The 24,306-nt window shown below is 38.0% G+C and overlaps 6 protein-coding genes across 6 annotated transcripts; all 6 read right to left on the bottom strand.

Annotated features, from left to right (window-relative positions):
* Window positions 1–312: 312 nt before the first annotated feature.
* Window positions 313–3,267, bottom strand: LOC144438277 (uncharacterized). Its single transcript, XM_078127331.1, has 2 exons — window positions 3,077–3,267; window positions 313–746 (listed from the first exon to the last, which is right to left on the bottom strand). Exons 1-2 carry the CDS (start codon window positions 3,222–3,224, stop codon window positions 523–525), a joined length of 372 nt encoding a protein of 123 aa, XP_077983457.1. The 5' UTR covers window positions 3,225–3,267; the 3' UTR covers window positions 313–522.
* Window positions 3,268–7,018: 3,751 nt separating this feature from the next.
* Window positions 7,019–9,137, bottom strand: LOC144437861 (uncharacterized). Its single transcript, XM_078126892.1, has 2 exons — window positions 8,899–9,137; window positions 7,019–7,469 (listed from the first exon to the last, which is right to left on the bottom strand). Exons 1-2 carry the CDS (start codon window positions 9,044–9,046, stop codon window positions 7,246–7,248), a joined length of 372 nt encoding a protein of 123 aa, XP_077983018.1. The 5' UTR covers window positions 9,047–9,137; the 3' UTR covers window positions 7,019–7,245.
* A 550-nt stretch (window positions 9,138–9,687) lies between these two features.
* LOC144437859 (uncharacterized) lies at window positions 9,688–10,803 on the bottom strand. Its single transcript, XM_078126890.1, has 2 exons — window positions 10,558–10,803; window positions 9,688–10,134 (listed from the first exon to the last, which is right to left on the bottom strand). Exons 1-2 carry the CDS (start codon window positions 10,703–10,705, stop codon window positions 9,911–9,913), a joined length of 372 nt encoding a protein of 123 aa, XP_077983016.1. The 5' UTR covers window positions 10,706–10,803; the 3' UTR covers window positions 9,688–9,910.
* Window positions 10,804–12,478: 1,675 nt separating this feature from the next.
* On the bottom strand, window positions 12,479–13,610 carry LOC144438168 (uncharacterized). Its single transcript, XM_078127204.1, has 2 exons — window positions 13,355–13,610; window positions 12,479–12,931 (listed from the first exon to the last, which is right to left on the bottom strand). Exons 1-2 carry the CDS (start codon window positions 13,500–13,502, stop codon window positions 12,708–12,710), a joined length of 372 nt encoding a protein of 123 aa, XP_077983330.1. The 5' UTR covers window positions 13,503–13,610; the 3' UTR covers window positions 12,479–12,707.
* Window positions 13,611–15,349: 1,739 nt separating this feature from the next.
* Window positions 15,350–16,440, bottom strand: LOC144438200 (uncharacterized). The gene is made up of 2 exons (XM_078127244.1): window positions 16,231–16,440; window positions 15,350–15,801 (listed from the first exon to the last, which is right to left on the bottom strand). Exons 1-2 carry the CDS (start codon window positions 16,376–16,378, stop codon window positions 15,578–15,580), a joined length of 372 nt encoding a protein of 123 aa, XP_077983370.1. The 5' UTR covers window positions 16,379–16,440; the 3' UTR covers window positions 15,350–15,577.
* A 3,513-nt stretch (window positions 16,441–19,953) lies between these two features.
* LOC144437895 (caspase-6-like) lies at window positions 19,954–23,759 on the bottom strand. Its single transcript, XM_078126926.1, has 5 exons — window positions 23,662–23,759; window positions 22,862–23,103; window positions 21,843–22,021; window positions 21,016–21,169; window positions 19,954–20,201 (listed from the first exon to the last, which is right to left on the bottom strand). Exons 1-5 carry the CDS (start codon window positions 23,757–23,759, stop codon window positions 19,954–19,956), a joined length of 921 nt encoding a protein of 306 aa, XP_077983052.1.
* Between the last annotated feature and the right edge of the window lie 547 nt (window positions 23,760–24,306).

Genomic DNA, 24,306 nt, shown 5'->3' with positions numbered 1-24,306 from the left:
ACACAGACTAGAGGCAGACAGACAGACAGACAGACAGACAGACAGACAGACAGACAGACAGACAGACAGACAGACAGACACACACGGACAGACAGACAGACAGACAGACAGACAGACAGACAGACAGACAGACAGACAGGCAGACAGACAGACAGACAGATAGATAGATAGATAGACAGGCAGACACACACACACACACACACACACACACACACACACACAACGTCCCCCTTACTGGAGGCGTAAATGAGAACATTTGCACTCTAGCTGAATATAGAAAAAGGAGAGATTGACACAAACTTTACGTGTGAAAGTTTATTGATCAAATAGCCTAACACATTACCAGGGTGAAAGTTATATTTTTACCCTTACATTTCCTTCCTTACAATCATTTGCATCTTCATCAAAAGCACTGAAATTAATATATAAAGAGACCAACTACACGGATACGTCTAAACTCCTCGATGCAACAAGTGGTTGGTTCTTCTTGGAAGATCTTGTAAAGGGACTGAGGCCACACGTTTAACAATACATTTCGAAAGAGACAAGATAATCACCATCAATTTTCCTGAAGATGCAAAGGTTGGTCCCCGATCCACATTTGGTACCATCAGTCTTGCAGGCTTCGATTTTGGCCGTCAGATACGCCATTGATCCATCGTCAGAGATGACGACATCACACTCTTCCTTCTTGAAATTATAGGTGACTCCATTGGCGGCAAGTTCCTTGCAGGTTTCCTTCAGTCCTGAAATGAAATGTGGAACTGTCAGGTTGTTGAGGTTTTGTGTAAATGACGTACAAAGGCAAACGACGGCAATTAAAGGCTCATGGGGGGGGGGGGGGGGACGAAAGGGAAAGAGAATACCTAAATCAACTTCGAGGGCGCTAATTCACCCAAATGGCTGAAGCCCATGATTTGAGTATTATGGCCGTGTGATATCACATACATCTCTAAGATCTATGGACATCACAGAAGAATATTCCGGGTCGATTTATGCAATGAAATTAATTCAAAAAGTCTGTATCGGAGAAAATCTAGCCATCTTTTTCATACAACGGAATATTGAAAGTTTAAGTTTTTGTGCTTCCGAAGTATCTGTGCAATTATCACAACTAATCGGCCTCGCTTTTGTACGAGATGGATTTGGTTACATTTCTCATGGATGATTGTCACACTTAGTGGAATTAAGGTCTATAGTATGTATATAATTATCTCTACTTTATCACTATACAGGGCACGTCGTGAATAGGACAGACGCTGACAGTAGATGTGGTACTGTGACCATGCCTGATAAATGTGCTCCTTTCTTTACATGTCCAGCGATTTAGGGTCACATTGCCGGACAAAGCTCAGGTCAGACAAGGGTAGGTACTTTAAAAAGTGGACGCGTAGAAAGACAAAATAATCACGAGTGGGGATATGATATTTGGGGGGGGGGGTGCCTACTAGTACAGCATCCATCACTATCTCGACCACCTAAGAATATGCAATGCTTTGATTGTACAGACGCGCACGCACGATCTATAAAGATCGGTTGTATCGATGCTGGAGAGATCAGATTTCAAATTGTCTTTGCTTGTTGAATGGATTATGGTAAGAGATTCCATTTTGGAATTGTCCAAAGAATATAAGTAAATATTTATAACAGTTTTTCTTGGCGATGTAAAGGGGCATATACGCGGTTAATTGGTCTCAGACCACTAAACAATTTTAGTGGTCTGAGGCAGGCAGGCAGGCAAACATGCAGGCAGGCAGACAGACAGGCAGACAGGCAGGCAGACAGACATACCTGGAGACATACAGGCAGGCAGGCAGGCAGGCAGACAGACAGACAGACGGACGGACGGACGGACGAACGGACGGACGGACGGACGGACGGACGGACGGTCGGTCGGTCGGTCGGTCGGTCGGTCGGTCGGTCGGTCGGTCGGTCAGTCAGTCAGTCAGTCAGTCAGTCAGTCAGTCAGTCAGTCAGACAGACAGACAGACAGACAGACAGACAGACAGACAGACAGACAGACAGACAAAGATATCACTATATAGCATGACCTCCTTTACAGGCGGTAAAAAGTACTGGTCTTCGATTAAAGTATCTTCAATACAAAATGTTATAGAATCCAACACATAACAGTAATATGTTAAATTCCAACCATAAGTATTAAATTACATGTAATATTAAAAAAGTGAAACTGATCTTGACAAAAATACCAATATTTTGGAGGGTGGTTGAATATGAGAAACACTTTAGACAAAGTGCTCAGGCTATTCACTTTTATAGCAAACACTTTTGTTATAAAATGGTTTGAGGTTCAGAAGTCCTTCTCCCAAGGTACAGTTTTGGCCATACCTCAATTCATGATCTATATAATTATAATTATACTGAACACGGGTGAAATCTAAAGGACGCCACCAGCGTTACGCGAGAGTGATGATATATTTTGGAGGTGTAGTAGAAAACTAAGAAGTAATACACCCCATGTAGTAAGCAAAAACGAGTGATATACCAGACCTTTGTATTCAGACTGCCCATCATGGTAGATCATATTTACAACTTTCTTATTTTAAGCTCTCATGGCATTTACGGGGTCAGTATTAACTCATTCAATTCGAAGAGATGAGATGATAAAACCAGCATAGTATTGAATTTGGGTCATCAACACGACCAAAGAGATGTCATGTTGACACATCGACTGTTCAGTTTCAAAGGGCAACTGCAATCCATCATTTTGACAAGTTCATGAGTCTGCGCGTACAAAGCAACCTGTATACGGCGTTGACCCGATTGAGTTGATAAAAAATGTAAACATGTACCAAGAAGGTCAATTCAGGCAAAATAACGAAGGTAAAATAGCAATGAACGATTAGCCGACATCTACATCGGATTTTAATCAGATTGATAAAAATCCAGCTTTAAAATGTTATGATGTGAAGCAATTTCACCCCATGGGTCCAAAAAATTCAGTAAAAACAAACACGGTCCAAAATTGTTTGTACTAGGCAGTTTGTGGGCATGTCTACTACACGAAACTGTATTATTGGCAATTGACAGTTCAACCAAAGACAAACTTGCTTACCTTCGCGGCCACTGTGAGTTGATTGGGTCGTGATGCTTCTACAATCTGTTGTGTAGTATTGTACCAGAGTGTCGATATCTCCACGATTGTAAACATCAAACAGCTTACAATATTTATCAATAATGGTGCATTTTAAATCGTCAGCCATGATAGCAAGTTATTCCAACGAGGACGCCCTTGCTGTTGCTAAATGAGTGGTTTTTAAATGTTGCAAGGGCAGTCGGGAAATTTTCAACTCAACGTCTTTGTGAGCCTTTATCACATGGTGTTTACAAATGGCGTTTTTCCGATAACCAGACAGACACTAGTTTAAGGTGCCGACCCTAAACATTTTTTTTAAATGACAATTTCTTGTCTTCTTACTTGACCTGTTTTACTTTCTCAGTGGTGCCTGTAAATATGTCATCAAACTACCACTGTAAAAATAAAAGAAAAAAATGCAATGCCGACCTACCTACAGACCTTCTTTTCCAAGGGCATGTTATTGGGAACAGATACTTCACCTTAGTTTAATTGTCATCATTGGATTTTGTTCAAAAAAAACATCAGTGCTTGCTGGCTACTTTCTTGGGAAACACTATGAACAAGTATGGAGAAGGGAGAGAGGGGAGAGGGGGAGACAGGCAGAGAGAAGACAGGCAATCTGACAAACAGACACTGTTTACGCACACACACATTCACCCTTACTGGTGGTATAATTGCTAGTGGGAAAGATTCGCACATTTAAATGTGGCTACAAAAGCACAAATTTTATGTCTAAAGGTTTATTGGTCAAATCATCAATTTAAGGTTTATTGATCAAATCATCAAACACATTTTCAGAGTGAAAGTGACATTTCTAGCCTTACATTGACTTCCAAACAATGATTTGCATCTTAATCAAGAGAACTTGAGTGAAAGATCAGCCGTTGGGGCGCTCTCCTAATCCCGTTCCACAAAGGGGAGGGATGATAATGATGATACCGACAACTTTACAGTCTACAAAAGCATTGGAATTAATCTATAAAAAGAACAACTAGGACGATTTTGAATAGAATGGAATGCATCTAAACTCCTTCAATATGCGACAAGTGACTAGTGTTTCTCCTTGGAAAGGAGGAAAGGCTACTAGAACATGTCGACAGAGACAAGGTAGACACCATTAATTTTTCTGAAGATACAAAGGTTGGTCTTCGATCCACTTTTGGTACCACCAGCTTGGCAGATTTCCATTTTGACTGTCAGATACGCCATTGATCCATCGTCAGAGATGATGACATCACACTCTTCCTTCGATTCTTGTAGTAATTGAAGGTGTCTCCAATGGTGGCAAGTTTCTTGCAGAATTCTTTTATTCCTGAAATGTCAGATAAACTCAGAGGATTTTGAGTATATGTAAACGATATAATGAGGTAAATGGCGGATCACAGTAAGAAAAGGGACACTCAAAGCAATCTCTCAGGAGTGATGGCGCCAATTCGCCCCAATGACTAGCCATTTGAGTATTTCGGCAGCATAACGCCCCTAAGAAGGGGGGGGGGGGGGGTGCAGCCATGTTTAACTGAACTGGGTTGGAGTTGGATGGGATATGGTTTTCTCAGACTGCCCCCGTCCCATGTTTTTATTACCAAAACCAGAATGACGCTCCCAGTATAGACCAAATTATCTGGTTTTCCTAACTGTAACACCCTTTTAAGTAATGTCTTCCAAAGTGCCCCCACCATTCAAGTTTTGTTTTTTCAAAAGCCCCCCCCCCAAAAAAAAACAAACAAACAAACAAACAACAACAACAAAAAACAAACAAACAAATAAACAAAAACAAACAACAACTTAACCCAACATCATCCCAGTCACTTCAAAATGAACGAACCCAAAAGAATGGGTTCGACTGCATCGTGATGAATACTTCTCAAATCTTCGTGATGAGTACTTCTCAAATCTTCGTCATACAATCAATATTTGATTCTTAGTGACGTCATAACCAAAATACGCTTTAATTTCCAAAGTATACTTTGCCAGGCATTAGAAACATGAAACCAATTTAATGAAATCAATTTGCAGTGAAATTAATTTAACTTTTAAAAGAAGCCCTTTTTTGACGACGGCGTCCGACCAACAGAATAATTGTCAATTTTAGCGCTTCCTTCGTAGTTGTGCAATTATCCCGCCACCAATCAACATTGCTTTTGTATCGTAAGGATTCGATTACGTTGTATTATTTCTTGTTAAAGTGGTCTATGAAAGCTTGTCTCAATTAGAAGGAAAGTGGATCAATTTGCTGGAACTACGTTATTATCTATACTTTGCAAATGACATGTCATGAATAGGACATACGCTGAGAGTAGACATTGTTGTCACAACGCCTGATAAATGTGCTCCGACACATCGGGTTCACATTGCCAAACAAAGCTGAGGCCAGATGAGTGCACTTAGGAAAGCGGATAAGTATTTCAGAGGCCTGGTACAGCCACTGTCACCATCGCGACCACCAACGAATAATCACTGTTTTGACTTGTGATACTTGGATCATTAGTTGAAGTTTGACTAAAACACCTTAACATTTTATGTGTTACTCTATTTAGTTATGTCGATTGAACATTACAATAATTGCATTAATTTGATTGGTCAATCGTAAGTTTATAGATGAACTGAGGTAAGATAGGAAAGGGGGTCCTAAACCTCTGACCATCGTATATAGTAAAATTGTTTTCCGTAGTGTTCTGAGCATTAAAATAATTTACTGGAATTTGTTTATCATAATTCAGCTACCCCCCCCCCCCCCCCTCAATGTCGGATGTCGGTTGCACTTTTGATAGTAAAAAGGGGAAGAACCTAACAGCTATTAGGTAGTGTGCATTACAACAGGTCGGAGTCTACTATAAAACCGATGTTAGTATTGGTCTTTTGTATTGAATACACCAACACAATACATTTCCTAGGGTATAAACGACAACTCTCTTGCAATGGCTTGGTCAATCCGTCATGATGAGTTCGTGAGATTGCCAGTGTACAAAGTAAACTGTGAGGCATCACTGTGCCAAATTGCTTTACTCAAAATATCTCACAATAGCTATCAATAATGGTACATTTTAAATCGTCTGCTATGAATGGAAGTTACTTCATTCGAGGACGAAGTTGTTGATGGCTTGCTGTTGTAAAAATGGTGTGTTTTTTTAAATCTACAAAGGAAGTCGGGAACTTTTCTGATGTCGCTTTTTGAAGTCACTAAGAATGTAGACATCTTGACATGGACCCTGGAAGATGAATGGTTACTCGAGGGTTTGCCTTACAATGAAAGCGTTTTTTCAGCGTGCGAAGATGAATACAACTTTGGACACCCTTTTTACTTTTTAAAACCATATTGTACAAAACAGTCACTGTGTAGGCACGCTTTGTGTTCCAAATAGATTCAACGTTTCCAATCACACGCATACGTACATACATACATACATAAATACATACATACCTACCTACCTACCTACCTACCTACGTACGTACGTACATACATACATACATACATACATACATACATACATACATACATACATACATACATACATGCATGCATGCATGCATGAATACAGACAGACAGACAGACAGACAGACAGACATACATACATACATACATACATACATACATACATACATACATACATACATACATACATACATACAGAGACAGACAGACAGACAGACAGACAGACAGACAGACAGACCGAGACATACATACATACATACATACATACATACAGACAGACAGACAGACAGACAGACAGACAGACAGACAGACAGACATACATACATACATACATACATACATACATACATACATACATACATACATACCCCACACCCACACCATCCACATTACTGGAGATAAAATTGGAATCTTCGCACATTTACTGGTTGGAGAGTGGGGACGAGAGAGAATATATACAGATAAATACAAACTTTGTGTATGGAAATTTATTGATCAATTCACCAAACCAATTTTCAGGGTGAAAATGATATCTCTACCCTTACATTTCTTTTCGAAATTCCATGCAATGATTTTCACCGTCATCAAAAGCACTTGAATTAAATCTAAAAAGAGAATAACCACGACGATTTTAAGAATTGAATTCGTCTAAAACCCCTACGTGATAAAACAAGTGGCAAGTTCTCCTTGAAAAGGAAGATAGGCTACTCATTTAAGCATACATGTCGACAGAGACAAGGTAGACACCATCAATTTTCCTGAAGATGCAAAGGTTGGTGCCCGATCCACTTTTGGTACCATCAGCCTTGCAGGCTTCCAGTTTGACTGTCAGATACGCCATTGATCCATCATCAGAAATGATAACATCACACTCTTCCTTCTTGAACTTGAAGGTGTCTCCAATGGCGGCAACTTTCTTGCAGAATTCTTTGATTCCTGAAATGAACCAAGAACGAAGTTGACGTAGTTGTAAACGATGTAGAGGCAAATGGCGGCAAGAAAGGGACATACACATGTAGACCCCCCCCCCCACCTCCACCACCACCACCACCACCACCACCACCACCACCACCACAACAACAACAACAACAACAAGAACAACAACAACAACAACAACAAAACTCCATCCCAGTCACTTCAAAATAGCCAGACCCTAAAGAATGGTTTCAAATGCATTGTGGATTCCTTTCCAATAATCATCATGCAAATAATCTGTAATTCTCTGTCATAACCAAAACTACTCTTTAAATTCCAAAATATACTTTGTCAGACAGGCCTTCCAAACATATGATTGCAATGAAACCACTTTAAGAATGCTACTTTAAAAAAGAGCCTTTTTTGACGAGGGCGTCCGACCAACAAAATAATTGTCAATTTCAGTGCTACCTTTGTAGTTGTACAATTATCCCACCACCAATCAACATTGCTTTTGTATCTGATGGATGCGATTACATTTTATGATTTCTTTTTATAAAGTGGTCTATGAAAGCTTGTCTTAATTAGAAGGAAATTGGGTCAATTTGCTGAACGTTATTATCTCTACTTTACACATGGCAGGTCATGAATAGGACAGACGCTGAGAGTAGACATTGTTGTCACAACGCCTGATAAATGTGCTCCGACACATCTGGTTCACATTACCAAACAAAACTGAAGTCAGATGAGTGCACTTAGGAAAGCGGATAAGTATTTCAGAGGTCTGGTAAAGCCGCCATTACCATCGTGACCACCTACGAATACCAACTGTTTTCACTGTGATACTTCGATCATTAGTCGACGTTTGACTAATACACCAACAGATTTTATTGTATGTTTTACTCTGTTTAGTTATGTCGATTGGACATTACATTAAGAAAGGTACTCCTAAATCGGTCGTCTATGATAAAACTGTTTTCCTAATTTTCATTTTTCATAGTAAATAGGGAGTGAACCTGACAGCTATTACTGCGTATTGCATCTGATTGGGCCTTACTATAAAACCCGATGTATTTGGATATACCGTTATCTTAACATCACTACATTTTGTATGGTAGACTAAGCCATACAACTATCTTGCAATTGTACGGTGAATACGTTTCAATTTTGAAAGGCAACACATTCTGTCATGCCATTTCAATGAGTTAAGGTTCGTGAGATTGCCAAACTACAAAGCAAACTGTGTGAGGCGTTATGCAAAATGACCTTAATACTAAACATCAGTGTGATGTGGAGCAATTCCTAGGTCGTCCACTTTGGAAAATGAGTTAAACATATATTTTTATACAGGTAGCGTGGGAAGATCCCCACTACACGACCCTGTATCATTTTGGAAAATGATGATGACAATTATAACAGTTCAACCGACGAAATGCTCGCTAGCACTGACCTTCATGTCCATATTCATTTCCATAGGCCGAGAGGCTTTTACAATCGGTTGTGTAATATTTTACCAGAGCATCCGCATCTCCACTTTTGTAAACATCAAACAGCTCACAATATCTATCAATAATGGTGCATTTTAAATCGTCAGCCATGATTCGTGGTTAGTTTGACGAGGACAAAGTTGTTGATGGCTTGCTGTTGTAAAAATGCGTGGTTTTTGAAAGCTGCAAAGGAAGTCGGGAACTATTCAGCTCGGCCTTTTTGAAGCCACTCAGAATGAGGTTAGCTTGACATGGACCCTGGAAGATGAATGGATACTCGAGGCTTTGCTTTAATACAATGAAAGTGTTTTTTTGTAAAGACAGCGTGTGACGATGAATACAACTTTGGGCACCCTTTTTACTTTTTAAAACCATATTGTACAAGCAGTCACTGTGTAAGCACGCTTTGTGTTCCAAATAGATTCAACGTTTCCAATCACATACATACATACATACATACATACATACATACATACTGTGATACTTTCATACCAAAGCACACGGTTTGTGTAATAACTCAGTACTGGTATACGTATCATTGGGTTAACAATAAAGTAGTTCCTAAAATCATCATACATACATACATACATACATACATACATACATACATACATACATACATACCCCATCCCCACGCCCCATCAGCCACATTACTGGAGGTAAAATGTGAAGATTCGCACATCTACTAAAATGGGGATTGGGGGACATAGAATATTAAACACAGATAAATACAAACTTTGCGTATGAAAATTTATTGATCAAATCACCAAACCGTTTTTCAGGGTGAAAGTGATATCTCTACCCTTACATTTCTTTTGGAAATTCTTTCCACTGATTTTCACCGTCATCAAAAGCACTTGAATTAAATCTAAAAAGAGAATAACCATGACGATTTTAAGAATTGAATTCGTCTATAACGCCTACGTGATAAAACAAGTGACAAGTTCTCCTTAAAAAGGAAGAGAGGCTACTCATTTAAGCATACATGTCGACAGAGACAAGGTAGACACCATCAATTTTCCTGAAGATGCAAAGGTTGGTGCCCGATCCACTTTTGGTACCATCAGCCTTGCAGATTTCCAGTTTGACTGTCAGATACGCCAATGATCCATCATCAGAAATGATAACTTCACACTCTTCCTTCTTGAAATTGAAGGTGGCCTTGGAGGCGGCAAATTTCTTGCAGGTATTTTTAATTCCTGAAACGAACCAAGTTTAGTGAGTCAGCATTCTTTGCCCTGATTATTCCTTCTGCATTCAATGTTCGTTTGGAAGAGGTGGTCATATGTTTGTCGACATGACGACAAATAGGTCATGCATGTTGATACTGCGATTGTAAAAATTCAATACAATACAATACATCGTTCGATTGACCTCACGAGAATGCCGTTACACAACATTACCTGTGTGAGGCGTTGTCTTAAACGAGTTCGCTAAATGTAGAAATTTCAGGCTTTACAGTGTAATGTGAAGCATTTCCTAGGTCTTCCATTTCGGAAAATGGGTGAAACATTTTCTTGTAGACTGCAGCGTGCGAAAATGCCCACTACACGAACCTGCATCATTGAAAATGTTGATGGCAGTTTGACAGTTCAATCAAAGAAATGATCGCCAGCACTTACCTTCATGCCCACATTCAACTCCATGGTCCATGATGCTTTTACAATCGGTTGTGTAGTATTTTACCATAGCATCCACATCTCCACTTTTGTAAACATCAAACAGCTCACAATATCTATCGATAATGGTGCATTTCAAATCTTCAGCCATGATTGCAAGTTACTTCAACGAGGACGAAGTTGTTGATAGCTTGCTGTTTAAAAGTGGAGTATTTGTGAAAGTTGCAAGGGAAGTCGGGAACTTTTCTGCTCGACCTTTTTAGAGCCACTCAGTAACGATTAGCATGCCTGGACCCTGGAAAGCGAGACTTCGCCTTATAATGAACTCACCCAATATTACAATACAATAGTATACGCATTTACTGCCAAAAACATGTCCTCAGCAATACTTCCTTAGTATTCAGATATTTTAAGTCAGTTTGTGACGACAACTTAAAACCTGATTATACCAAGAGAAAAAATTATGATTGGAAAAGGTGATTTGACTAATTTAGAATTTGTTATACCACTCCTAATGGCGACGGTATACAGAACTAGTATGGCGTGATTACAAACCGGCGTCGGTTGTCAGGGGTAGCATGGTATTATAAAAAACAATAACACAAAACAGTACTGTACTTCAGATGAACAGAAAAGACATTCAAGAAGCGTTTCACAAACCACAAATAAACCATCACACAAAAAGGCATCTTATAATTTACAGCCTGAAAGGAAAGAAAGGAAACATCATATAGTATTAATTGGGTCATCACTAAGCAGCTACATACACAAATGATATGAAACAATGTAATACCGAAAGTAAACTGAAAGCCTTCAATAAGCGGTGAGCCTTTAGATATTCGTTTCCAGACACACATTAATTGTTGAAATGCAAAATTCAGGAAATTGAGAATACAGCGCCCTCGCTCAAATTGGGGGTATCATTACCTCATAGTACAGTTTCTTTAGAGCTTTGTCCCTTGGCATTCTGTAGAAGTGTACATTAGGGATGTTTTTCGTATTGTTCAGACATCGAGGAAAGCAATAGTGCTCTCTGATTAACCGAGTAACCTATCGTGTATACCCGAAGGTACACACAGGAAATCTTGGCAAATTTTGGATATGCGAATTGGCCGATATACCAAACTATATGAAACTTCAAACTTTCATAAGATATTGCCTAATTACCTAAAATCATTAATTATTCAAATGAATCATAAAGATAGTAACATCAAATAAAAACCTTGTTATAGAACACATGTACTTTGTTCATTACATGTACTAAATTATATATTTGATGTTTGCATTCTCACGATATTGCCGAATTCAAAAAATGTAAATGACTAATTATAATTAAAAACTAAATCAACAAGCTTTCTAGAACATGTACGCTTCGTTATGGTTGATGTATGTAACAAATTATATGAAATTTGAAACTTGCATTCGTACGATATAACCTACTTAATACCCAAAATCATTATCTATGGAAATGACATATTTAAATCTAACTGCTATGTCATGAAGCTTTATAGAACATTTGCGTAAAACGAAAAGTTACTTCAACAGCCTTTACAGGACACGTGTACTTTGATGTGTTCAATGAATAGACATAATTTTACGGAATTTGAAGTTTGTATTCTTAACACGTAGTCTAATCACTGAAAATCGTTAATTATGCAAATAACTCGTTAATATCCATGGGATATTTTACCAAACCATAATAAGTTCTTGGCATCAAACGTAAGAAAGATGATTTGATGCAGTAGATATATTTAGACACATACATACATACATACATACATACATACATACATACATACATACCCCATCCCCACACCCCATCATCCACATTACTGGAGGTAAATGTGAACATTCGCACATCTACTAAAATGGGGGTTAAGGGAGAGAGAATATTAAACACAGATAAATACAAACTTTCTGTATGGAAGTTTATTGATCAAATCACCAAACCGTTTTTCAGGGTGAAAGTGATATCTCTACCCTTACATTTCTTTTGGAAATTCTTTCCACTGATTGTCACCGTCATCAAAAGCACTTGAATTAAATCTAAAAAGAGAATAACCACGACGATTTTAAGAATTGAATTCGTCTATAACGCCTACGTGATAAAACAAGTGGCAAGTTCTCCTTGAAAAGGAAGAGAGGCTACTCATTTAAGCATACATGTCGACAGAGACAAGGTAGACACCATCAATTTTCCTGAAGATGCAAAGGTTGGTGCCCGATCCACTTTTGGTACCATCAGCCTTGCAGATTTCCAGTTTGACTGTCAGATACGCCAATGATCCATCATCAGAAATGATAACTTCACACTCTTCCTTCTTGAAATTGAAGGTGGCCTCGGAGGGGGCACATTTCTTGCAGGTATCTTTAATTCCTGAAATGAAGCAAGAACGGCTAAAGTTTAGTGAGTCAGCATTCTTTGACCTGATTATTCCTACTGCATTCAATGTTCGTTTGGAAGAGGTGGCCATATGTTTGTCGACATGACGACAAATAGGTTATGCATGTTGATACTGCGATTGTCCAAATTCAATACAATACATCATTCGATTGACCTCACGAGAATGCCGTTACACAACACTACCTGTGTGAGGCGTTGTCTTAAACGAGTTCGCTAAATGTAAAAATTTCAGACTTTACAGTGCAATGTGAAGCATTTCCTAGGTCGTCCATTTCGGAAAATGGAATTTTCTTGTAGACGGCAGCGTGCGAAAATACCCACTACACGAACCTGCATCATTGAAAATGTTGATGGCAGTTTGACAGTTCAATCAAAGAAATGATCGCCAGCACTTACCTTCATGCCCACATTTAACTCCATGGTCCATGATGCTTTTACAATCGGTTGTGTAGTATTTCACCATAGCATCCGCATCTCCACTTTTGTAAACATCAAACAGCTCACAATATCTATCGATAATGGTGCATTTCAAATCTTCAGCCATGATTGCAAGTTACTTCAACGAGGACGAAGTTGTTGATAGCTTGCTGTTTAAAAGTGGAGTGTTTGTGAAAGTTGCAAGGGAAGTCGGGAACTTTTCTGCTCGACCTTTTTGAAGCCACTCAGTAACGATTAGCATGCCTGGACCCTGGAAAGTGAGACTTCGCCTTATAATGAACTCACCCAATATTTCAATACAATAGTATACGCATTTACTGCCAAAAACATGTCCTCAGCAATACTTCCTTAGTATTCAGATACTTTAAGTCAGTTTGTGACCACAACTTAAAACCTGATTATACCAAGAGAAAAAAATTATGATTGGAAAAGGTTATTTGACTAATTTAGAATTTGTTATACCACTCCTAATGGCGACGGTATACAGAACTAGTATGGCGTGATTACAAGCCGGCGTCGGTTGTCAGGGGTAGCATGGTATTATAAAAAACAATAACACAAAACAGTACTGTACTTCAGATGAACAGAAAAGACATTCAAGAAGCGTTTCACAAACCACAAATAAACCATCACACAAAAAAGGCATCATATAATTTACAGCCTGAAAGGAAAGAAAGGAAACATCATATAGTATTAATTGGGTCATCACTAAGCAGCCACATACACAAATGATATGAAACACTTTAATACCGAAAGTAAACTGAAAGCCTTCAATAAGCGGTGAGCCTTTAGATATTCGTTTCCAGACACACATTAATTGTTGAAATGTAAAATCCAGGAAATTGAGAATACAGCGCCCTCGCTCAAATTGGGGATATCATTACCTCATAGTACAGTTTCTTTAGAGCTTTGTCCCTTGGCATTCTGTAGAAGTGTGCATTAGGGATGTTTTTCGTATTGTTCAGACATCGAGGAAAGCAATAGTGCTCTCTGACTAACCGAGTAACCTATCGTGTATACCCGAAGGTACACACAGGAAATCTTGGCAAATTTTGGATATGCGAATTGGCCGATATACCAAACTAAATGCAACTTCAAACTTTCATACTTATACTGAAGATATTGCCTAATTACCTAAAATCATTAATTATTCAAATGAATCGTAAAGATAGTAACATCAAATAAAAACCTTGCTATAGAACACATGTACTTTGTTCATTACATGTACTAAATTATATATTTGATGTTTGCATTCTCACGATATTGCCGAATTCAAAAAATGTAAATGACTAATTATGATTAAAAACTAAATCAACAAGTTTTCTAGAACATGTGCGCTTCGTTATGGTTGATGTATGTAACAAATTATATGAAATTTGAAACTTGCATTCGTACGATATAACCTACTTAATACCCAAAATCATTATCTATGGAAATGACATATTTAAATCTAACTGCTATGTCATGAAGCTTTATAGAACATTTGCGTAAAACGAAAAGTTACTTCAACAGCCTTTACAGGACACGTGTACTTTGATGTGTTCAATGAATAGACATAATTTTACGGAATTTGAAGTTTGTATTCTTAACACGTAGTCTAATCACTGAAAATCGTTAATTATGCAAATAACTCGTTAATATCCATGGGATATTTTACCAAACCATAATAAGTTCTTGGCATCAAACGTAAGAAAGATGATTTGATGCAGTAGATATATTTACATACATACATACATACATACATACATACATACATACATACACACACACACACACACACACACACATACATACATACATACATACATACATACATACATACATACATACCCAATCCCCACACCCCATCATCCACATTACTTGAGGTAAAATGTGAACATTCGCACATCTACTAAAATGGGGGTTAAGGGAGAGAGAATATTAAACACAGATAAATACAAACTTTCTGTATGGAAGTTTATTGATCAAATCACCAAACCGTTTTTCAGGGTGAAAGTGATATCTCTACCCTTACATTTCTTTTGGAAATTCTTTCCACTGATTGTCACCGTCATCAAAAGCACTTGAATTAAATCTAAAAAGAGAATAACCACGACGATTTTAAGAATTGAATTCGTCTATAACGCCTACGTGATAAAACAAGTGGCAAGTTCTCCTTGAAAAGGAAGAGAGGCTACTCATTTAAGCATACATGTCGACAGAGACAAGGTAGACACCATCAATTTTCCTGAAGATGCAAAGGTTGGTGCCCGATCCACTTTTGGTACCATCAGCCTTGCAGATTTCCAGTTTGACTGTCAGATACGCCAATGATCCATCATCAGAAATGATAACTTCACACTCTTCCTTCTTGAAATTGAAGGTGGCCTCGGAGGGGGCACATTTCTTGCAGGTATCTTTAATTCCTGAAATGAAGCAAGAACGGCTAAAGTTTAGTGAGTCAGCATTCTTTGACTTGATTATTCCTTCTGTATTCAATGTTCGTTTGGAAGAGGTGGCCATATGTTTGTCGACATGACGACAAATATGTCATGCATGTTGATACTGCGATTGTCCAAATTCAATACAATACATCATTCGATTGACCTCACGAGAATGCCGTTACACAACACTACCTGTGTGAGGCGTTGTCTTAAACGAGTTCGCTAAATGTTAAAATTTCAGACTTTAAAGTGTAATGTGAAGCATTTCTTAGGTCTTCAATTTCGGAAAATTGGTGAAACATTTTCTTGTAGACGGCAGCGTGCGAAAATGCCCACTACACGAACCTGCATCATTGAAAATGTTGATGGCAGTTTGACAGTTCAATCAAAGAAATGATCGCCAGCACTTACCTTCATGCCCAGATTTAACTCCATGGTCCATGATGCTTTTACAATCGGTTGTGTAGTATTTCACCATAGCATCCGCATCTCCACTTTTGTAAACATCAAACAGCTCACAATATCTATCGATAATAGTGCATTTCAAATCTTCAGCCATGATTGCAAGTTACTTCAACGAGGACGAAGTTGTTGATAGCTTGCTGTTTAAAAGTGGAGTGTTTGTGAAAGTTGCAAGGGAAGTCGGGAACTTTTCAGCTCGACCTTTTTGGAGCCACTCAGTAACGATTAGCATGCCTGGACCCTGGAAAGTGAGACTTCGCCTTATAATGAACTCGCCCAATATTACAATACAATAGTATACGCATTTACTGCCAATTACATGTCCTCAGCAATACTTCCTTAGTATTCAGATATTTTAAGTCAGTTTGTGACGACAGCTTGAAACCTGATTATACCAAGAGAAAAAATTAAAATTTGAAAAGATGATTTGACTAATTTAGAATTGTTTATACCAATCCTAATGGCGACGGTATACAGAACTAGTATGGCGTGATTGCAAGCCGGCGCCGGTTGTCAGGGGTAACATGGTATTATTAAAAAAATAACAATAACACAAAACAGTACTGTACTTCAGATAAACAGATACATTCAAGAAGCGTTTCACAAACCACAAATAAACCATCACACAAAAAAGGCATCATATAATTTACAGTCTGAAAGGAAAGAAAGGAAATATCATATACCGGTAGTATTAAATTGGGTCATCACTAAGCGGCTACATACACAAATGATATGAAACAATGTAATACCGAAAGTAAACTGAAAGCAGTGTTCTATGATTAACTGAGTAACCTATAGCATGTATAGCCGAAGGTACACACAGACAGGAAATAGAGCACCATCTTGGCAAATTTTGGATATGCGAATTGGCCGATATACCAAACTAAATGAAACTTCAAACTTTCATACTTATACTAAAGATATTGCCTAATTACCTAAAATCATTAATTATTCAAATGAATCATAAAGATAGTACATCAAATAAAAACCTTGCTATAGAACACATGTACTTTGTTCATGACATGTACTAAATTATGAATTTCATGTTTGCATTCTCACGATAATGCCCAATTCAAAAAATGTAAATGACTAATTATAATTAAAAACTAAATCAACAAGCTTTCTAGAACATGTGCGCTTCGTTATGGTTGATGTATGTACCAAATTATATGAAATTTGAAACTTGCATTCGTACGATATAACCTACTTAATACCCAAAATCATTATCTATGGAAATGACATATTTAAATCTAACTGCTATGTCATGAAGCTTTATAGAACATTGCGTAAATCGAAAAGTTACTTCAACAACCTTTACAGGACACGTGTGCTTTGATGCGTTCAATGAATAGACATGATTTTACCGAATTTGAAGTTTGTATTCTTTACACGTAGTCTAATTACTGAAAATCGTTAATTATGCAAATAACTCGTTAATATCCATGGGATTTTTACCATACCCTAATAAGTTCTTGGCATAAAACGTAAGAAAGATGATTTGATACTGTAGATATTTTTTAGATATCGTGTCCACAGACACATACATACATACATACATACATACATACATACATACATACATACATACATACACAGACAGACCGACAGACAGACAGACAGACAGACAGACGCAGACCCCCCCCCCCTTATTGAAAAGAAAATATATTACTGCAGGCTAACTGTGAGGGCGCCAATTCGCCCAGTGACTGAAGCATGGTGTCACTAAAGAATGGTTTTGAATGTATCGTGATGAGTACATTCAAAGTTAAGTCATGTGTCCAATATTTCGTTCTCTGTCATAACCATAATTCTTTAATTTTCAAAATTACTTTGTCAGACCCACATCACAAACTGTATTGAAACTGTTTATTGCAATTGAATGTGCAACCAAAGGAAACTTTCTTTCCTTCGCGGCCACACTGAACTGCTTCGGCCATGATACGTTTACAATCTGTCATGTAATATTCTACCAGAGTGTCGAAATCTCCACTCCTGTTAGCATCAAAGATCTTGCAATATCTATCAATAATGGTGCACTTCAAATTGTAAGCCATGATTTTCTGTATTTCGATGTGAGGAAGAATATGTTGGTGGCTAGCTATTGAAAAAGTGAGTGTGGTTTTGGAAGTTGCAAGGGAAGTCGGGAACTTTCTGCTCGACCTTTTACTTTGTTCTCGACCTCTATGTTAGTGTCCGGGTTGCCATGCACAGATTGTGGGTTAGTTTGCCCAGCCTGAACCATGGAAAACAAATGTATTCTCAGGGCTTTGCCTTATAATGAAGCCATGACAATAGCGTTATAAATTTATTGCCAATTTGCATGTCTGCAGCCATGCCTACTCACTTAAGCAGTTTCATGAGTTCGGTTCAGTTTGTCATGACCAAGAGCTTGATATTCAACTGTACATATGTCAATTCTACTTTTATATGAAAAATTGTCAAAATGAGTAAAAGTGGTCGCACTGATTGACAATCTCTGTGACCAATTATAATGATAAGTTTATAAGTGTACTAGTGTCATACACATGACAGCATCACACATGAATTCTACAGGCCTTGTTACAGTAATTGATTTTGTAAAATATGTACAAGCTAGTCACGCCTTATTGCTCTATAAAATCAGCGTACTAAAAAAACAAAGTAAGCCCGCATTGTGAACAAATAGATTCCACATTTCCGATCAACTGAGACGTGGTCTGACACTGTAAGCAACAATTCAAACGTCCCGTGACGTAGTACCTAATACCTAAGGCCACTTTCGGATGTGTCATTTGTAAAATAACTTACCATGATCATCCACCCTTGTTTTAGAATGGTCCTTATTGCTGATCTAGGTAGGACAAGGATTAGCGTCCTTCGTTATGACACATAATTGCCAAACTCATTTACACAATCTCAAGAACATTTTCGAAGACAAAATTAATATAAGGGTCGACATTGGGCTTTGCTACTTCTTATCATCTTTGAACAGATTTCGTCTAAATTACATGTAAAACTATCTTTATTGGTCATATGAAGATGAAGTTACAATATCTAGAACGCTTAAAATACATGTAACGTCTAGTTGAGTAAATTGTATTCAAAGAAGCGAAAGAGCTAGGAACAGCAACTGCTATTTTCATACTTTTGATTCAACGTCTGTTACTTCATATTTGTTTGGTGTTTGGTATGACATGAAATGAATGGCGAAAGTAAACGTTCTTAATCGCCGAAATTATTTTTTGGCATCTAGAGATATATATGAATAAAAATTGATATGAAATAAAAGAAAACATTTCCTACTAAGTCTATAAGTCTATCAAAAAGTAATAATACTAACATAGGTAACAGTAGATTAGATGATTAGATTAGGTATAATGTAAAAGGTAAGAAAAGGTAAAGGCGAAAATTCTACCAAGTGAATCGTTGCAGGGTCATAAAGTAAATTTCCTTTGGCATTGTTTATATGATACCTTCAAAGGAAATTTACAAACGTGGGGGGGGGGGGGGCACCACAGCACTTTACTTTTTCCCAGTGTTCAAAAGAATGCATTCGTTCATGGCAAGACAAGCACTATATATTTCAGATAAATTATTAGTTAAGGTTTGATGACACCCCTCAAAACCAAGACAGATACACAGTTGACCTGAAAACTCTGTCTTCGGGTATCTTTTCTGACATGTATGAAGCTGTTACAACTCTTTCTTCTTTGTAAAATAAAGTCGTTTGGTCAGCATAGATAGATAACATGGAATCTGTTTCCCGCCAACTATTCCTTGGTCGTCAGAATCTGTGGGTTCGATTTGTCGTTGAGCTACCCTTCTGTTAACAAGTATCATCATGTCACATATTTCAATCTCTTCCCCATAATTCTCCAAAACGTACGACAGCTCCTGTATAAACCACGAACCACTGAGGGCGTTTCGATGCGAGTGAGAACCTATATATAAAATAACCAGACGTTTTAGACATTAACAAGCTTGTTGGAATGACCAGGAAAGTGTTAGTGAGTCCCTACGGCAAGTCCAGTGCAAACAGGGTTACGTCAATTATTAAGGATAAAACGTAAATGTGTCAGTGGACACGGTCATGATTTTGCTAAACTAGGGAAATGTCTCCCAAAAATTGACAATAGAACACTATATGACATGTGCACCCTGGAATGTATACATGTATCTTCTATAACATGTACACAATGCAGTGTCCCTCCTCCCATAGTACATTGTTCAAGCATAGACAGTGGACGGGAGAGCTCCTCCACTGTCTATGGTTCAAGACAGTGTGTCTGATACGTTGAACATGAACCTTGAATATATTTTTTTAAAGTGTTATACAGTCCTGTTAACGTAGAATGCGTCTCTGCAATCTACTCTCTAAACTCGTAGTGTTACTTTGTTCAAGAATACTCCGACCTGTGCTAACTTTAAATCGATATTAACAAATTCTTGGGTCACCCTAAAATAGTTATAATAGATCAAAATAATATCATTTTAGAATCTAATATGGCCACCGAATCCTGCGTTAACTCTATGGACAATTAAAAGATTGGCGATTTCATTGAAAACAAGACGGCGAGCACCTAAATTTATTTCTATCCTTTCAAAAGCGTTCAGGAACAAGCTTTCACATGACGAAGTTTGGAGAGAATTGAAGATGTTAGATTTTTAGGGAGATTAGTTCCCAAGGTACATTCTACATTATTTTTATCTGCGTACGTTATTCGCTCATACTACAAACGTACGATTGTCTCTAACCTTCTATAGTAGAGTATGCTACAAAGAAGTCACTCCCAGCTGGTATTGTAGGCCTTGTACCACCGTCCACTTCATCCATCGGTTCATCAACACGCCCTTCGTCTTGTCCATCAACCGAATCTATAGCGTATTCATACCTAGCACCTCGACTAGCCTAGCAATAAGGATGAAGAACAGAAGAAGATATAGTGAAGAAGTTATCACTGTTATGCACCCACAGAGAAAGTCACAACATAAAAAGTCCACACACAGTCCCTCTATATATGGTCCACACCAATTCATAGGTATAATTACATGTATATCAATTCTTACATCATATATACTCTGTTATTTCACCCTGTCATTCAAGTTTTATTCCATTTCAGAGTTGTCTGAGATTCTATATACTTTCCCACGTGACTTGAAGTCAAACAAGATTTTCCTTAAAAGTTCTTTGGTTGTGGTACTTTTCTAATTGACACATAGGGTTTCACTTGTAGAAATTTCACTACAACGAAAGTTTGGCGTTGGTTACGTACCGAGCAACTGGCGGGATCTGCTGTTAAACATGAGTTACACTTCATGAGTTACACTGCTTCCAAGATGTATTAAATCTCTTTTATCCACCGAGGTCAATTATGAATATAGTTTGTACCTTACCCTTGCGAAAAGCGTACGGGTCTGAACGTCATGCTATTCTTGGGAGTAATTTGTTTGATTTCAAAATTATCGTACGTACTATTATATGGCTAGGTAATTCGTCTCTCGGTGATCGCTATGCTAAATTACATGGGAAAGATAGAGTGTGAAAATAGAGAGAAAGAAAAAAGAAATGTATAATCACTTACTTCGATGAAAAACAATTTTGGTTTACCAGCTAGAGTTGGACAGACATCTGCTCTGAATTGTTCAAGTAATTCTTGTAGACTGACGACACCATCGTATCCATAGATATATCCATCTTTTTCACCATGGCTGAGAATCACGCATACAAAGGCATCGTACTCAGAATGATCGGCGTTACTGGCTAACAATGCATACAGGAGAGAGAGAGAGAGAGAGAGAGAGAGAGAGAGAGAGAGAGAGAGAGAGAGAGAGAGAGAGAGAGAGAGAGAGAGAGAGAGAGAGAGAGAGAGAGAGAGAGTGAGAGTGAGTAAGAGAGAGATTTCTAATAATGGAATTACTTTTTGCGTTTTTTCTATACATTCAATTTCTTACTCTCATAGCTCGTGGTTGTTTTATTGATTTGACAGATCGTGTAGAATGATGTAATCTTTGAGAGACGCATAGCCAACCATTAAATTAAAGAGGCCATATCAACGAGGATTGTGCATTCATTTTGGATTATTTAATCTATTAGACAATTTCATCATGGCTTCCTACTTGAAAATCCAATGTGATACAACGTCCATGGCAAGTCCTTGTTTTTATCTCAATAAATGGCGAAAGATTAATACATGTGTAAATTCTTTACTTTCCGTACAATAACAAACTTTTTACACATTTTGCACTGGATACATTTACAAATGTATCCAGTTGCAAACAGACTTTGTCAATGTTTTTTCACATTGATTTTTCAAGTAGGAAGCTATGACAAAATTGTTTTAGAAATGAAGAATCCAAAATAAATCCTCATCCATATGGCCATTTTAAAGTGACATGGAATAATAATCCTACATGGAAATTTACAAAAACATCAAAAGCGAGCACAAGAAGTAGGCTGACAGACAGACAGACAGACAGACAGACAGACAGACAGACAGACAGGCAGACAGGCAGGCAGGCAGGCAGACAGACAGACAGACAGACAGACAGACAGACAGACATACACTGTCAAACACACAGCACGTTATCGTCGATGTTTCACCTTCTGAAAAGACTTCTTTAACTTGAATGACACTAAGATCTTTGTGGACCTGTACATCAAATCCCAGTCTCTGAAATCTCAATTCCAGTTTGTCAGCGTCGATTTGTGTACCAACTCGTCGTTTTCGGTAGATACTTGGATGAAACCCTTCGTGGTTCAGAATTAATGCTATCCCACGTTTACAATGGTCCATTTTGTATTTCAATGCGATGCCTCCCTCGAAGGGATGTGCATAGAGAGCGCTGTTGAGAGAGTAAACAAGTCGAGCGTAGACGAAGCTATATATGACACAATATATAAAACGTGCCTCTAATTGACATGTACAATGTCTAATTATTGTCTGATCGAAAAAAATAATACCCAAGTTACAACTAGTACACATTTAAAACTTTGAATCATAAGGTATGAATACGGTTGGGGGTCATTAATTGACTGACTCGCTATGAATCATGGTACACGTCATTTTTATGACTGAATCACGACACGTGACAAGAGAATAAAACTGATAACATATTTGTGATACACATATTGTTTTGCGGGTTTCCTGCAGGTGTATATGTCGATGTAGACAAACAAAATCGGAGAGGTGGGAGGAGGTATGCTGTTGTTTATTATATAACTTTTTCAATAAAAGTACATGAACTATACGATCGTGTAACCCTGTGTGATTGCCATTCAACTCCGAACTGGGCGAAACAAACCCTTCACTTTGCAAGTATATTGTCTCACAGATAGAGAGGTTTTCCTTCTTTATGATTATCCGTACGTGGTACAATTTTGTTTGTACATTTTCTCCTTACCATTTCCCACTGCCTCTTCCTGCAGAAAGTCCCCACCTGGCCATAGCATCAACGGTTGTCTCATTATCATCCTTGTTTGTTCCTAATTGAGACGCCATTGCAGCTGTGGGTGCACGAAGGATTGACATTGCAATAAGTTACAGTACGACTGATTGTCATACGTTGTTTTTAACAACCGTTTATCACATTACGTTATATGACTAGACATTTATTGATGCAAATTAAATAATAGTAAGGAAATCAAGAAACCATCAAAACTTTTTGGAGAGAAAAAGAAGACCGGGTCGAGTTTCATCTCGATGATATAAAAAATGGGTCTCCGGAATATTTAGTAAGCCACAGAATGTAAGGTGTGTCCAAAATGGCGTACCAACCCGAGCGCAATGCCTTTCCATTTACAAGTATCTTTACAGCGATGAACACTTCTGCTTGCTCCCCTCTGCTGTGTAGTTACATTAAAATGCTTCTTTAACTTTCAAACCTCGCAATGGAAATCTGGTAAAATAGTCAACTTCTTTAAACATATACAGAAATGACTGAATTATAACGATGCAATGGTGGCATTATTACTTGTAGATTGTTGACCTCTGGACAACCCTTTGTCACTTTGTCAGACCGAAAGTTATGGCGGCCATTATTTCACAG

Source organism: Glandiceps talaboti, chromosome 7 (assembly GCF_964340395.1).
Source record: "Glandiceps talaboti chromosome 7, keGlaTala1.1, whole genome shotgun sequence".
NCBI classification, from domain to species: domain Eukaryota; kingdom Metazoa; phylum Hemichordata; class Enteropneusta; family Spengelidae; genus Glandiceps; species Glandiceps talaboti.
Note: the sequence above shows the minus strand (reverse complement) of the source record. Positions and strands in the feature narration are given on the sequence as shown.